We start from the raw sequence: 17,060 nt of genomic DNA, 5'->3' as shown, positions 1-17,060 counted from the left end.
GCCCTCAGGTTTAGAAGTGTGTTATTTGGTTTCCAAGTTTCCGGTGATTTTTCCAAACATTTTTCTGTGATTTGTTTTTAATTTAATTCCATTGGAGTCAACATACTCTGTTTAATATTAATATTTTTAAATTTATTAAAACTCGCTTTATAATCCCAAATATGATTTATCTTGATAAATATTTTGTGTTCTTGAAAAGAATGTATATTCTGTTGTTGGGATGACTGTTCTGTAATTATCAATTAGATCAAGTTGGTTGATAGTACTGTCCAAGTCTTTTAAGTCTCATATTTTTATTGATTTTCTGCCTACTTCTTTCAGCTAATACAGATGCCTTATTGACCTTATTTTTCTCATTTATCCTCAGACTGATAAAAACCTCCTCATGGGCACCACTTGTCCACATAGTCATGCTGGATACCTACAGGTTTAATATCTATTCTATTAATCATGCACTCAAAAGACATAGTTTGAGTATCCACTAAAATCTAGGCCCTCTACAAACCACTGGAGATACAGAAAGAAATAACACAGTTCCTGCTTTAGAGAAGTTTGGTCTAATGAAGTGTAGGTACAAAATTCCTAGCCACAAAGATTCTGGGGTGCTTTCTTCTCCAGATAAGATGTTTACATTGCCATGTCTTCCCTCCTGCCTACCCTTTATCTCCCTGCCACATCCAAAGTTGGACTTGCCATGTCTCATTACTCAACTCGCTACACCAAGTATCCTAGAGGCTACCTTGTTATCAAGGTTCCTGCCAATTACAAATGTCAGTTTCAATAATTAAGTCATATTTGGATTTTTAAAGTCTTTTTCCATGCCTTCCTTTTTGTAACAGCTTTATAAGATGTAATTCACATGTCACACAATTCAGTCATTTAAAGTATACAATTAAGTGGTTTTTAATATATTCACAGTTATGCAACCATAACCACAATCAATTTTAGAACATTTTCACCACATCAAAAAGCAACTGCATACCCTTTAACTGTCACTCCCTAGGCCCCTAAAGCCCCAGTCTTAGACAAACACTGATCTACTTTATGCTTCTGTACATTTGGACTTTCCTGGATGTTTCACATAAATAAAATCATAAAACATATGATCTTTTGTGACTGGCTGCTTCTTCCATATTATAACATGTATCAGTACTTCATTCCTTTTTACAGCAAAATAGTATCCCACTGTGTGGATATACCACATTTTATTTATACATTTACCCAACTGATGAACATTTGGGTTGTTCTCACCTTTGGTTGTTATGAGTAATGTTGCTATGAACATTTATGTACAAATGTTTGTGTGGACATATATTTTTATTTTTCCTAGGTGTGTACACACACACACACACATACACACACGAGTAGATTTGTTGGGTCAAGTGATAACTCTATGTTTAACTTTTTAAGGAACTGCCAAACATTTTTTCCAGTGTGGCTGCACCAGTTTACATCCCCACCAGCAGTCTATGGAGGATCCCAAGTTCTCTACATTTTGATCAGCCCTGTTTCTTATCTAATCCCATACCTTTTTGATATGAAATCTAGCCTCTTTTTTTGCCTTGGCTCCTCTTTACTTATCTTCTGCATTTCCCCTTGTTCTCTAGACATACATGATTCTTGAGAAATTGATCTCTTTACTGGCGCCATAACACATCATGTTTATTCCTAATGTGGTATCTTTGCCCATGCTGTTCCACGGTTTTTAACACCTTCCCTCCCTCTGTCCTTTCCCAGCCAAAATATTTACTATGCCTCAAGCCTGCATTGATCATTTCAGCCCTTTTTAATTTCTGTCTCCTCTGAGTTTCTCTGTACTTAGAGATGATACCCCATCAGTTAGCAGTTACCTGTATTTTATCTTGTACTGTTTACTGCTTCATTGAATATTTATGTCTTGTATTTTATCCCCTAATCCATATGAAAACTCTATGAGGATGGGATAACCATGTCTTGTAGTTCTGCAGCCCAGTTCAGAACACACAGTGAATATTTTGTAAATATTTCCTAGTTGATTTATTCCAATAGTATAAAAATCCAGTCTTGTGAGTTTTTTAATGAATACTTAGAAACTTTAAGAAAATGATTTTTGATTGTTTCTCCTTTGAAGTTAGGATTATGGTGGAAATCTCCAGCCCATGCCACCAATAATGCAGAAGACTTGTAGCCAGGGATGAGCTTTAAGTCACTTGTCTGTCCAGTCTGACCAGTGTGAAAGATGACCAGCTAATTATGGAAGGATCTTGTTCAGTTCCCCTCCCCACTTCTACCTTGATGCCCGGAGAGTTCCACTGCAGAGAACTAGTGGACAAAGGAGAGAAGCAGCTTGTTGCCTGGCATGTTAAGAACCAAGGAACTGAAACCTAAATAGGAGGAAGAAATGTATGCTAACTACTACAGCTTTACCACTATATATGCATTTCAATAAGGATGTGTTACTGACCTCTGACAAATATTTGCCACGGACACTGTAAGCAATTTATATTAGAGGTGTAGGATGGTGTTGTAGAAAAGCCATATTCAACCCCCAGCTCCAGCACTTAGTGGCTGTATGACTTTTGCAAATGTCTTGACCTTTCTCTGCCTCTGTTTCATCATCTAGAAAATGAAGATACTAATAATTCTAATCCATAGAGGTGTTGTGAGGATTAAATGACATAGTGCGTATTAAGTATTAGAAGAGTGACTGGCACATAGGAAGTACAAATAAGAGGTAGTTTCCTACGTCTTCACTTTTCTCATCTCCTTTTCCACATGTACAGATACATGGCATGTGGACAAGATAGTGGAAACTCTATGATTAGGATGAAACATTTGCACTGACCAGTCATGGTAGGTACATGGGCTCAAAGTATAGAGGGCTTTGGAAGCTACCTGGAGAAGTTTGAAGCACATTTTATCTGAGTCATGGTAGGTCCCCAGCAGGAAGTGGGAGGGGCATGATTACGGCATGGAGAAGGATGAGCTGGCCATGTCAGAAAGGCCCCCGAGCTGCTAAGAGCAAGGTTTCGAGCAATACAGGAGGAGGGGCAGTATTAAAGAGCAGAAGAACTGCATGTTCCTCTGAGGGCAAGAAGGATGTGTCAGGACAGGGATGTGTTGGGGTAGAGACAAAAGGATGTACACCACTCTGGGTAGGAGGGAGTCAGGTCACCCCAACAGTGAGGAGGGATAGGAAGTGGAGGTGGAGGTAAAAGAAAGGAGCATGTCTAGAACACCTCCTCTCCACTGACTGCCTTAAGGCCTCAGTAAAAATGAAGGCAAACAAGGTTGTCAACCATCAGAGAAGGTGAGAAGTCACAGGAGAAGACACAAACCCTTAGTAAGAGGCATTCTCCATCTTTTTTGAGGATGGCTCAGCAGTTGGTTGCAGAGCCAGCTAGCAGGGAGTGAGGGGTCCCTCTCCTTCATAGACCTGAGTGGAAAGTCAGGGCAGCCAGGGCCTGCCAGTGGAGCAGTGGTCACAGACTGCAGGTTAGGGGAGGCGCCCAGGGTGCTATGCCTGTGAGCACACACAGTCTGTCATGGACTCCTTCCCCAGGCATATCTTGGAGCTACTTATGGATAAATCCAAGTGACTCCTCTTCTGTATTTAATCTTCCTTACTATAAATCAATGTTTGTTTAAAAATAAAGTCAATACAGATATCAATTGTTAAGAAGCAGTGCCATCTCTGGAGTGGAGTGGGACAGGAGAGGTGCTGGCTCATTCTGCGTGTTTGTCATGCATATCAGAATAATGTACGCCTCAGAAAGGCCTATTAAGGCCATTCACTAGATGGGCCCAGCCCAAACGTTGTCTCAGTGTGAGATTAGACATCGGATTTTAGGTACCTTAAAAACAATGATAAATGGCCGGGCGCAGTGGCTCATGCCTGTAACTCCAGCACTTTGGGAGGCTGAGGCAGGATGGTCACTTGAGCCCAGGAGTTCGAGACCAGTGCAGGCAACATAGTGAGTCCCTGTCTCTACAAAACCAAAAAAAACCCAGCTCAGAATGGAAGACTGCTGGAGACTCAGGAGGTGCACTGGAAGCTGTGCCCTACACTCACAGGCTGGACCCTGCCTTACTCTCATGTGGTGTCACAGTGACACAAGGCTGGCCTCACGTGAAAGATAAGAGGCTGAGTGCCCACTGCCTCCTCTTGACTGATGTCAGGAACATGTGAGGAAGCAGAGCCAGGAGTCCAGCGATGCTGCAGTAGAGTATAGCAATTAACAGTGCAGGCTTGGGACCCTGGATGAGATACTTAAAGTTTTCAGTGCCTCAGTTTCCCCAGCAATAAGATCAGCTTAATACTATTTGTTGTGAGGATTCGATTAGATAATGGATATAAAGTACTTAGGGTCGTGCCTCAATGGTAGTAAAAATGACTGATATCTAAAATGTTTACATGACTAACATGTGATATGTGTTAGTAATTATTATGATGACTTTTTTGTGCAAAGACTTTGTGACATAGAAAACCTTATAAAAATTCAAGGATTTGCCATGACTGACAGCAATAATGGCCAGGGCTTCACCCACAGCCTCATCTATTTCTTCCTTCCACCCCACTCTGTGAATTTTGGCAGCAAAGCACTTCCACAGCAGCAGGATCACAGGGAAAGAAAGTGCAGAGAATAAGTGCACTCAGCCATTTCTCCTCTCCTTCCCCAATGCCCAGCTCAGAAGATGCCAGGGATGGGCTCTGGCTTATAAATCCTGCCTGTCCTGGGGCACTTCCAGGTGATGGCACACCTGCAGGACCTTTGACCTGGCCAGTTGCCAGGTGAGATGTCTCCCTTTCCTTTCCCCATCTTCAAAAAAGTGTTTCCTACCCTAATTATAATTTGAATAATAATTAAAGCCCATGGCTTACCAGGGCTGCTGCTAACACAGGCAAGTACTTTGGTGTGAATTAGAAAAAGCTGCCTCTTCCTTAAGTCACATTCCTCCCACTTTGTTGGAACAAGATAGTTTACCGTCGTTGTACAGGGCACAGCCTACCTAATTGGTTCTATGTGGCAGCCATGTGGCTTGTATTCATTCTCTGCTCCTCTTTAGGTCCTGAAGCACCTACGGCACCTAAACTTTACCAACAATATGGGGGAGCAGGTGACCTTTGATGAGTGTGGTGACCTGGTGGGGAACTATTCCATCATCAACTGGCACCTCTCCCCAGAGGATGGCTCCATCGTGTTTAAGGAAGTCGGGTATTACAACGTCTATGCCAAGAAAGGAGAAAGACTCTTCATCAACGAGGAGAAAATCCTGTGGAGTGGGTTCTCCAGGGAGGTAGGTGCTGTCCATCAGAAAACCAGATGTCTCCACCAGGGGCAGGAAACTGTGCTGGGCTTTGGGAGGGCCTTTGGTTTCACCACTGGACTTCCAAAATAAAGAGTCCACTTCCCTGAACTCTCTGGCCACTGCAATCTTGGGGCTCCCTGTGAAATCCGTAGTGTTTAGTGTAAAGAGAAGAATCTCCAGAACCTGAGCCCAGTGCCTTCCTACTGTATTGAAACAGTTTCATTTTTCACAAATATGACTCCCTAGCTAGTCATAAAGTTTCCTTGGCTAAAACTTTCCCTAACCAGAGCAAACTATTTAAGCAAATGTAAACATCGGTCAAGTCAGTGGCTCTCAGCTGGGCCGAGGGCAGGGGAGACAAGTTTTAGAGTGGAGGGGACTGCTTTGGGGTTGTCACAATGACCAGGAAGTATTAATGGCCTTCAGCACTTGGGGTCCAGGGATACTAAGTGTCCAGCCTGCGTGGGACAATCTTACATGACAAAGAATTGTCCCCACCTCAATGACCAGTAACAGCCATTGAAAGACACTGGAGTCCAAAATGGAGCTGGATGTTTCCAACTGAGTCATTCGGTGTTGTCACCACCCTCACAGCCTGGACAGTTCACACAGAGGTAGTTCACTGTCATCCACTGCTGAACTGTAAACCAAAAGGACAATTTATTCTCCTTCTCCAGGAGACCTGTAACAAAGAGGAGGATGCTTGTGTTCCTGAGTATCACTGCATCTGGAAGCCTGTTAATAACCAGAAGCCCACCCCTCAGTCAATTTGCACTTAAGGGAGAGAAACGTGATACACTGGAATGATGACCATTCTGTGATGTTTGTGTCCTAGAATATAGCAGGCTGCTGAGAACCCAGGTCCTCTGTAAGAACACAGATCCTAGACAGGGCATCCTCTTAACTCTCCCAGGAAGCCTGGATAAGACCCACCACATTTCTATTTGCATTTGACTTCTTATTATCACCTTTGAGCATCTTGACCACTTCTTTTTTATTTTTTATTTTTTTTTAGATGAGGTCAGGCTCTCTTGCCTAGGCTGGAGTGCAGTGGCACAATCTCGGCTCACTGCAGCCTCTGCCTCCAAGGTTCAAGCAATTTTCCCACCTCATCCTCCTGAGTAGCTGGGATTACAGGCGCACCACCACGCCCAGCTAATTTTTGTATTTTTAGTAGAGACGGGGTTTCACCATGTTGGCCAGGCTGGTCTCGAACTCCTGACCTCAGGTGATCCACTCTCTTTAGCCTCCCAAAGTGCTCTGGTGACAGACGTGAGCCACCACGCCCAACCATCTTGGACCACTTTTTATAACATAACCAAAGACTCACTTCATCTTCTTATCAAATGCTTCTTAGGTTGGACAGGTTCCTGATGAGATGCTACAATTTCACTGTTACCCAGTATGTAGATGGGTTACCCCTGGGAAGGTCTCCTACAGACAGTGAATCTCATCCACAGTGTGCCATTTTTAATAGCTTCCACCTCAGAGGGTGGGTTCTCAATTATAAGCATGTCATGACCTTTTCCAGATGGAGATTTGGGGGTTCCAGATGTTGTATTCCTCTGTCCACTAATTGTACCATTGTCTAATTTATCACGCATTTTCACTGACTGGAGTCTAAATTGATCAGCTATACTGCCACCTGTTTATCCCTGTTGGATCATCCAGGTTATCTTTCACCCCCATTAATGCATAGAATTGAATTTTCTAATGGCACATGTCTCCTCTCCACTGCAGCAGGGAACTATCTCCTGTACAGTTCTCCATAGCCCTAATGTCCTCTCCCAGGCTATGTACATCATTGGCTTAAACATTGATAAATGAATAACAGGGAACTCTCATAAATTCAGTCACTTATGTTCTTGGAATAGTTGACACAGTTACAAGTTAAATCTAATTTTTCCATAGAAACATTACCTCAAACCTAGCACACAGTGGATACTCAACAAATCTTAGGATCTACTCTATTATTTTCTGTACTGTTTGTGGAAATGACCACAAAAATATCATCTATATTTAACTATAAATTATATATTAATGACTTCCCTACATGTTTCACAAAGTTGTTATTGAGATCAAATGAGATCAAGGATGAAAAGCGTATGATAAACTGAATCATACTATTAATATATAAATGCAAAGTATTATTAATATGGCATTATACTTAACTGATGTTCTCAATTTTCTTACAAATGTAGCACTAAATTTAGAGCTAGATAGATCTTTAAAGATCCTTATATTCAAGCTTCCAATTTGAAGTTGATGCCACTGAGGTTTTGGGATGCAAAGGTGACTTGTCAGGCCAAACAGATGGTCAGTATAAAAGCTGAGACTATGTTCTTCCATTTGTTTGTGTCCTCTTTGATTTCACTGAGCAGTGGTTTGTAGTTCTCCTTGAAGAGGTCCTTTACATCCCTTGTAAGTTGGATTCCTAGGTATTTTATTCTTTTTGAAGCAATTGTGAATGGAAGTTCATTCATGATTTGGCTCTCCGTTTGTCTGTTACTGGTGTATAAGAATGCTTGTGATTTTTGCACATTTATTTTGTATCCTGAGACTTTGCTGAAGTTTCTTATCAGCTTAAGGAGATTTTTGGCTGAGACACTGGGGTTTTCTAAATATACAATCATGTCATCTGCAAACAGGGACAATCTGACTTCTTCTTTCCCTAACTGAATACCCTTTATTTCCTTCTCTTGCCTGATTGCCCTAGCCAGAACTTCCAACACTATGTTGAATAGGAGTGGTGAGAGAGGGCATCCCTGTCTTGTGCCAGTTTCCAAAGGGAATTTTTCCAGTTTTTTCCCATTCAGTATGATATTGGCTGTGGGTTTGTCATAAATAGCTCTTATTATTTTGAGATATGTTCCATCAATACCGAATTTATTGAGCGTTTTTAGCATGAAGGGCTGTTGAATTTTGTCAAAGGCCTTTTCTGCATCTATTGAGATAATCATGTGGTTTTTGTCTTTGGTTCTGTTTATATGCTGGATTACGTTTATTGATTTGCATATGTTGAACCAGACTTGCATCCCAGGGATGAAGCCCATGCTCATGGATAGGAAGAATCAGTATCATGAAAATGGCCATACTGCCCAAGGTAATTTATAGATTCAATGCCATCCCCATCAAGCTACCAATGAGTTTCTTCACAGAATTGGAAAAAACTGCTTTAAAGTCCATATGGAACCAAAAAAGAGCCACATTGCCAAGACAATCCTAAGCCAAAAGAACAAAGCTGGAGGCATCACACTACCTGACTTCAAACTATACTACAAGGCTACAGTAACCAAAACAGCATGGTACTGGTACCAAAACAGAGATATAGACCAATGGAACAGAACCGAGTCCTCAGAAATAATACCACACATCTACAGCCATCTGATCTTTGACAAACCTGAGAAAAACAAGAAATGGGGAAAGGATTCCCTATTTAATAAATGGTGCTGGGAAAATTGGCTAGCCATAAGTAGAAAGCTGAAACTGGATCCTTTCCTTACTCCTTATATGAAAATTAATTCAAGATGGATTAGAGACTTAAATGTTAGACCTAATACCATAAAAACCCTAGAAGAAAACCTAGGTAATACCATTCAGGACATAGGCATGGGCAAGGACTTCATGTCTAAAACACCAAAAGTAACGGCAACAAAAGCCAAAATTGACAAATGGGATCTCATTAAACTAAAGAGCTTCTGCACAGCAAAAGAAACTACCATCAGAGTGAACAGGCAACCTACAGAATGGGAGAAAATTTTTGCAATCTACTCATCTGACAAAGGGCTAATATCCAGAACCTACAAAGAACTCAAACAAATTTACAAGAAAAAAACAACCCCATCAAAAAGTGAACAAAGGATATGAACAGACATTTCTCAAAAGAAGACATTCATACAGCCAACAGACACATGAAAAAATGCTCATCATCACTGGCCATCAGAGAAATGCAAATCAAAACCACAATGAGATACCATCTCACACCAGTTAGAATGGCAATCATTAAAAAGTCAGGAAACAACAGGTGCTGGAGAGGATGTGGAGAAATAGGAACACTTTTACACTGTTGGGGGGATTGTAAACTAGTTCAACCATTATGGAAAACAGTATGGCGATTCCTCAAGGATCTAGAACTAGAAGTACCATATGACCCAGCCATCCCATTACTGGGGATATACCCAAAGGATTATAAATCATGCTGCTATAAAGACACAGACACACGTATATTTATTGCGGCACTATTCACAATAGCAAAGACTTGGAATCAACCCAAATGTCCATCAGTGACAGACTGGATTAAGAAAATGTGGCACATATACACCATGGAATATATATGTAGCCATAAAAAAGGATGAGTTTGTGTCCTTTGTAGGGACATGGATGCAGCTGGAAACCATCATTCTCAGCAAACTATCGCAAGAACAGAAAACCAAACACCGCATGTTCTCACTCATAGGTGGGAAATGAACAATGAGATCCAATGAGATCACTTGGACTCAGGAAGGGGAACATCACACACTGGGGCCTATCATGGAGAGGGGGGAGGGGGAAGGGATTGCATTGGGAGTTATACCTGATGTAAATGATGAGTTGATGGGTGCTGACGAGTTGACAGGTGCAGCACACCAACATGGCACAAGTATACATATGTAACAAACCTGCACGTTATGCACATGTACCCTAGAACTTAAAGTATAATAATAATAATAAAAAATAAAAAATAAATGAAAAAAAAAAAAAAGCCGAGACTAGACTCCAAGGACCCTAACTTAGACCTCAGTGCTCCATTCCCTACACTACACTACCAATAATTCTTTCCTTGTTTTGCTGCAACAAATAAGAAGTAAAAGAGACACCTTAATTAGGGGCTTGGAATTCAGATGAGCTTCCTTGGCCAGAATTGGACAGGCATCTTTAACAAGACTGTTGAGGAGCCTTGGAGATACTTGACTGCTTTTTGGAAAAATGGATCTTTCTGATGGCTACCTCAGCCCACTCCTGTGGTGATAGGATTTCTCTTTAGCTGATGGTTGCTGAAGGATGCAGTAAGAGGACCCAGATGGAGACATTCTTCTAAGCCTTGACTGGTACAAAGCAGAGTCTGGTGTAGTGAAAAGTGTAGACTTTCAAGACCGACCTCATCGCGAATCTCAGCTCTCCAGTCTCAAGCCATTGTGTGACCTTCAGCTTGTTCCTTAACCATTAACAAGAAGAGAAAAAGAGGCATGGCAGACATTGCTATCAGCCCTCATTATTTATACTCCTCTTTTTCTTTAAAAATAGAACTCTATTTTAGCTGGACATATGACTACCCAGATTCAAGATGACATTTTTCAGCCTTCATTTCTACTAAGTGTGGCCATGTGACTAAGTCCCGGAGAATGGGATGTAAGTGGCAGTGTTGTGGGATGATTCTGGGAACCTTCTTTAAGAAAGTGCTTGCAGGTATCCTTTGCTCTCTTCTTCATCCCTTCCTCTATCTTGCCTCCTGGAAACCAAATGCCACTATCAAGGACTATGAGGCAAAGACAAACATGTCAGAACCACCAGGTAGAAAGAGTCTAGGTGTCCAACATTGTGGAGTGCTATATCACTCTAGACCACATCCCTAGACATTTATATGAGACAGAAATACAGTTGTTTTGTTGGAGTTATTATTTTGAAATTGTTGGCACTCACAGCCTAGCAGAAACCAAGAAGGAAAGCTACTAAATTTATTTTGTGATGATAATATAATCTTGATACCAAAAACAGATAGAACAATACAAGCAAAGACAATTATAGGACAATATTCTTTATATATGTAGATGCTCAAATCCTAAATAAAATATCACCAAACATAGACCAGCAATGTATAAAATAAACATCATCTCCTAGTAGAGTTAGCAGTGAATGTACGGGAATGTAATGATAGCCAAACTTACAAAGTTCATAAATGTAGCTTATTACATTAGCAGAATAAAAGATAAAAGTTCTACAATGTCAGTAGACACAGAAAAAGTATCCATTAACATTCAATACCCTCTCAGGTTAAAAACAAAAATTTCATTAATCTAGGAATAGAAGAGAACCTCACTTTACCTTGGTAAAAGATACAGCAACCATCATTCTTTTTTCATTTTATTTCTTTTAAGTTCTGGAGAACAGGTGCAGGATGTGCAGGTTTATTACATAGGCAAATGTGTGCCATGGTGGTTTGCTGTACCTGTCAACCTATCGCCTGGGTATTAAGCCTAGCATGCACGAGCTCTTTTCCCTAATGCTCTCCACTCCCCCCACCCTTTCCGGACAGGCCCCAGTGTTTTCTCCACCCTGTGTCCAGTGTTCCCGTTGTTCAGCTCACACTTATAAGTGGGAACATGGGGTGTTTGGTTTTCTGTTCCTGCAAAACGTAATTCATCACATAAACAGAACTAAAGACAAAAAGCACATGATTATCTCAATAGACACAGAAAAGGCCTTTGATAAAATTCAACATCCCTTCATGTTAAGAACTAAATAAACTAGGTGTTGAAGGAACATACCTCAAAATAATAAGAGCCATTTATGACAAACCTACAGACAATATTATACGGAATAGGCAAAAGCTGAAAGCATTCCCCTTGAAAACTGGCACAAGACAAGGATGCCCTCTCTCACCACTCTTATTCAACGTAGTATTGGAAGTTCTGGCCAGGGCAATCAGGCAAGAAAAAGAAGTAAAGCATATTCAAATAGGAAGAAAGGACGCAACCATCATTCTTTAATGGGGAAAATTTAGAAGCATTCCTAGTGTGGGTTTGGAAAACAGGGCCTTTAGCTTTCATTCAGTGATTGAATGGGTTGGCAACTTAAGGACTGAGAGCACATCTCTGAGGATACCTTGTCACCATAGTTGAAGATGATTATGTGAGTTGTCCTTTTCCCTCCCCTCCCCTCCCCTCCCCATCCTTTTCAAAATGTATGCACTTATTTTTCTTGTCTGATTCCATTAGCTAGGACCTCCAGTGCAAAGTTAAAGAGTAGTGGTGATAGTGGACATCCTTGTTTTAAATGGAAATACTTTTAATATTTTCTCTATATGAATGATGTTTACTCTAAGAGGTTTTTTGGTACCCTTTTTCAAGCTAAAGATATTTCTTCCCACTCCTTTTTTACTAAGCTTTTATCAATGGTTTGTGTTGAATTTCATCAAATGCTTTTTATTTATCTGTTGGTGATCATATGATTTTTTCTCCATTAATTTGTTAATACAGTGAATAATACTTACAGATTTGTCTAACATTAGACTTTTTTGCACTCCTGAGCATAAACCCAACATGGTCATGATACATTTTCTTTCTTAGGTCCTTTGAGTACGTTGTCTAGTGTTTTAGTATTTTTCATCTGTTTTCAAGTAGTAGAAAGTAGTGGCGCTTTTCCCAGATCATCATAGAATCCCATGCGTGTGTGTGTGTATGTGTGCATGCACATGTGTGTGTGTGCATGTATACCCACTTGCCCACAGGCATCTGTCCCTTTCACAGATATCAGAACCAAGGACCTCTGGACCTCCTTTTGCCTGGAATGGGCCCAGCATCTGTCACACTGATTCTTGTGCCCAAACTCCTCCCTCTTACATGTTTTGAAGAGACTGTAGGGTTGGCCCCGGATCCTACAGCTACAGACACTCACCTTTGTGCTGTCTGTCCTCCAGGTGCCCTTCTCCAACTGCAGCCGAGACTGTCTGGCAGGGACCAGGAAAGGGATCATTGAGGGGGAGCCCACCTGCTGCTTTGAGTGTGTGGAGTGTCCTGATGGGGAGTACAGCGATGAGACAGGTAAGGGAACCCCTCTTGGGCACTGTGCAGGGCTTGGTCCACTTTGGAGGCCTGGGGTCAGTGAAGCCCATGGAAGGGCTGGCTTGAGATGGTGCTTTGCACAGTTTCTCATTTAACAAGGGTATGTCTGAGCATCACAAAATGTTGGTCATGGAGGTGGAACAGAAAAAGAAAGTTAAATGTTCTTTTAATACCATGAAAGCTAACAACACCTATTACACATCTTTCTCTTACTTTATACTGCTGGCCAATATATTTCCCTTTTGTTAGAGTTTAGTGGCCCTGAATGGACAAAGTTCTGTCTGCTCCAGACTCCAGAGTTAATAGGCCATGATAGAATTGCCTGCTGGGTGCCTGGCACTGAATTTGCTATCTTACTTGTGCTTTTCCTGTTTATCAGGTTACTTTTAGGTGGGAATAATAATTAAACCTATCCTATAGAGTTTTGAGAATTAAACGATTAATATTGGTAATGTACATGGTAAGCTCTAGATAAATATTTGTTAAACAAAACTTTGGCATTTTAGAAGTACTCTATAAATATTAACTATAGTTGATATTATTATCTCATGTTATCCTCACCCCAATAATGGCATTATTGCTGCTCCCATTTTACAAATTAGGAAACTAAGGCTCTGAGAGGTTAAGAAACTTGACCAAAGTCACATCACCAGTAAGTAGTATGGCCAGGATTCCATCCAGATCTCTAACTCCAAACACCCTGCTCCTTTCACTGCCCAAAACTGCACACTGCCTGGGAGTTAGCAGAGACTTAGTAAACAGTTGTCAATTGAATGAGTCTGCAGCCTCCCTCATCGAAAAGCTGTGGATATGGAGTGAGGAAAGCATAGGTCATGTGCGTGGGATACTCTGCCTTGATCTAAAGGAAGTCTGCTCTGGTGTGTCTACAAAGCCCATCCATATATCCAAAATAAATCAGTCTCCATATGAGATGTCAGATATGTTCATTTGCTTCACTAGAATAGCCAGTTTACTGCCCATATGTATCCCATAACATCATGTTGTAAACCTCAAATATTATCCAATAATATTTAAATAAATAAATCAGGTTAAGCTTCAATCATTCTGTGAAGCGTTGATGGACCATGCTAGACCTCTGGTGTGCAGGGCAGCCACCTGTCCAGCAAGGTTGATCATTCCCTGCTATAAACCATCAGCAGGTAGTGTTAAATGAAGCAAGGGCCCCACCCATGTCATGTGCAAAGGGAAAACAAACTAACAATAGAACCATCAGAGTTACATGAAATTAACCATGTTATTAAACATGTTGGGGTTCAGCATATTTTTTGATACTGTAAAAATCAGAATGTTTTCATCAAAATGAAGAAAATATGTAGTGACCACATTCAAAAAACTATGTATTCCCACCACCACATGTACACTCACACGTTTTAGTCTGTGCCACACAGTAACTCACTCTTCACCGGGACATTTTACAGATGCCAGTGCCTGTAACAAGTGCCCAGATGACTTCTGGTCCAATGAGAACCACACCTCCTGCATTGCCAAGGAGATCGAGTTTCTGTCGTGGACAGAGCCCTTTGGGATTGCACTCACCCTCTTTGCCGTGCTGGGCATTTTCCTGACAGCCTTTGTGCTGGGTGTGTTTATCAAGTTCCGCAACACGCCCATCGTCAAGGCCACGAACCGAGAGCTCTCCTACCTTCTCCTCTTCTCCCTGCTCTGCTGCTTCTCCAGCTCCCTGTTCTTCATTGGGGAGCCCCAGGACTGGACTTGCCGCCTGCGCCAACCGGCCTTTGGCATCAGCTTCGTGCTCTGCATCTCGTGCATCCTGGTGAAAACCAACCGTGTCCTCCTGGTGTTTGAGGCCAAGATCCCCACCAGCTTCCACCGCAAGTGGTGGGGGCTCAACCTGCAGTTTCTGCTGGTTTTCCTCTGCACCTTCATGCAGATTGTCATCTGTGTGATCTGGCTCTACACCGCGCCCCCCTCAAGCTACCGCAACCACGAGCTGGAGGATGAGATCATCTTCATCACGTGCCACGAGGGCTCACTCATGGCCCTGGGCTTCCTGATCGGCTACACCTGCCTGCTGGCTGCCATCTGCTTCTTCTTTGCCTTCAAGTCCCGGAAGCTGCCAGAGAACTTCAATGAAGCCAAGTTCATCACCTTCAGCATGCTCATCTTCTTCATTGTCTGGATCTCCTTCATTCCAGCCTATGCCAGCACCTACGGCAAGTTTGTCTCTGCCGTGGAGGTGATTGCCATCCTGGCAGCCAGCTTTGGCTTGCTGGCGTGCATCTTCTTCAACAAGATCTACATCATTCTCTTCAAGCCATCCCGCAACACCATCGAGGAGGTGCGTTGCAGCACCGCAGCTCACGCTTTCAAGGTGGCTGCCCGGGCCACGCTGCGCCGCAGCAACGTCTCCCGCAAGCGGTCCAGCAGCCTTGGGGGCTCCACTGGATCCACCCCCTCCTCCTCCATCAGCAGCAAGAGCAACAGCGAAGACCCATTCCCACAGCCCGAGAGGCAGAAGCAGCAGCAGCCGCTGGCCCTAACCCAACAAGAGCAGCAGCAGCAGCCCCTGACCCTCCCACAGCAGCAACAATCGCAGCAGCAGCCAAGATGCAAGCAGAAGGTCATCTTCGGCAGCGGCACGGTCACCTTCTCACTGAGCTTCGATGAGCCTCAGAAGAACGCCATGGCCCACAGGAATTCTACACACCAGAACTCCCTGGAGGCCCAGAAAAGCAGTGATACGCTGGCCCGACACCAGGCATTACTCCCGCTGCAGTGCGGGGAAGCGGACTCAGATCTGAGCGTCCAGGAAACAGGTCTGCAAGGACCAGTGGGTGGAGACCACCGGCCAGAGGTGGAGGTCCCTGAAGAGTTGTCCCCAGCACTTGTAGTGTCCAGTTCACAGAGCTTTGTCATCAGCGGTGGAGGAAGCACTGTTACAGAAAATGTACTGCATTCATAAAATGGAGAAGACTGGTCTAGGGAGAATGCAGAGAGGTTTCTTGGGGTCCCAGGGATGAGGAATTGCCCCAGACCCCTTTCCTCTGAGGAAGAAGGGATAATAGACACATCAGATGCCCCAAATTTAGTCACACCAGTTTAAATGACAGTGAATTGACCAATGTTCCCTTTAAAATTAAAGAAAGAAGAACTTTGTGTTTCTGTGGTTGCATTTCAAATCATTGAGATCTCCACGGTCAGATTTGCTGTTCGCCCACATCTAATGTCTCTTCCTCCGTTCTGTCCCATCCAACAGCTCAGAGATGAAACTACGGCTTTAAACTACCCTCCAGAGTGTGCAGACTGATGGGACATCAAAGTTCTGCCACCACCAGAGCTGAGAGTCTGAAAGACAGAATGACACCAGTCCTGCCCAATGCCTTGACAACCGACTGAACTTTAAATGTTCACAACATAAGGAGAATGTATCTCCTCCTATTTATGAAAACCATATGATATTTGCTCTCCTACCTGCTGCTGCTATTGTGTAACATCCAGAAGGTTTGCACCCCTCCTATACCATATGTCTGGTTCTGTCCAGGCCATGACAGTGATGCCATGTTTAGATTCCAGGATCACAAGAATCACCTCAAATTGTTAGGAAGGGACTGCATAAACCAATGAGCTGTATCTGTAATTAATATTCCTGTATGTAGTTTTATCCTTAGGAAAATGCTTCTGTTGTAATAGTCCATGGACAATATAAACTGGAAAATGTCCGTCTGGTTTCTATAAGGCAGTATTATTGAGCTCTATTTCCCCACCCCACCATCCTCACTCCCATGAGCTGAGCCTTATGTGAGCCCCTTCAGGGTCTCAAGGGTCCAGAAGTCCCTCCCATTCCTACCCTAAAGAATTCATGAAGCCAGATCCACCCTGTCCCTGTGCAGAGTAAGCTCCCAACTATTGGCCTGCTAATAGCTGCAAGGGTAGGAAAGCATGGTTCCAAGAAAGAGCCACCCTCAAATG

The 17,060-nt window shown here is 42.6% G+C and overlaps 1 protein-coding gene across 1 annotated transcript in view; it reads left to right on the top strand.

Moving 5' to 3' along the window:
• LOC105470290 (calcium sensing receptor) overlaps positions 1–16,810 on the top strand; it is a 33,353-nt gene extending 16,543 nt beyond the window's left edge. The window contains exons 4-6 of the mRNA XM_011722127.3: positions 5,047–5,277; positions 12,965–13,088; positions 14,549–16,810. Coding sequence (XP_011720429.1) covers positions 5,047–5,277; positions 12,965–13,088; positions 14,549–16,053 — 1,860 coding nt within the window. The 3' untranslated portion in view covers positions 16,054–16,810. The remainder of the gene's footprint in view (positions 1–5,046; positions 5,278–12,964; positions 13,089–14,548) is intronic.
• Positions 16,811–17,060: the final 250 nt, after the last annotated feature.

Source organism: Macaca nemestrina, chromosome 2, assembly GCF_043159975.1.
Source record: "Macaca nemestrina isolate mMacNem1 chromosome 2, mMacNem.hap1, whole genome shotgun sequence".
NCBI lineage: Eukaryota > Metazoa > Chordata > Mammalia > Primates > Cercopithecidae > Macaca > Macaca nemestrina.
Note: the sequence above shows the minus strand (reverse complement) of the source record. Positions and strands in the feature narration are given on the sequence as shown.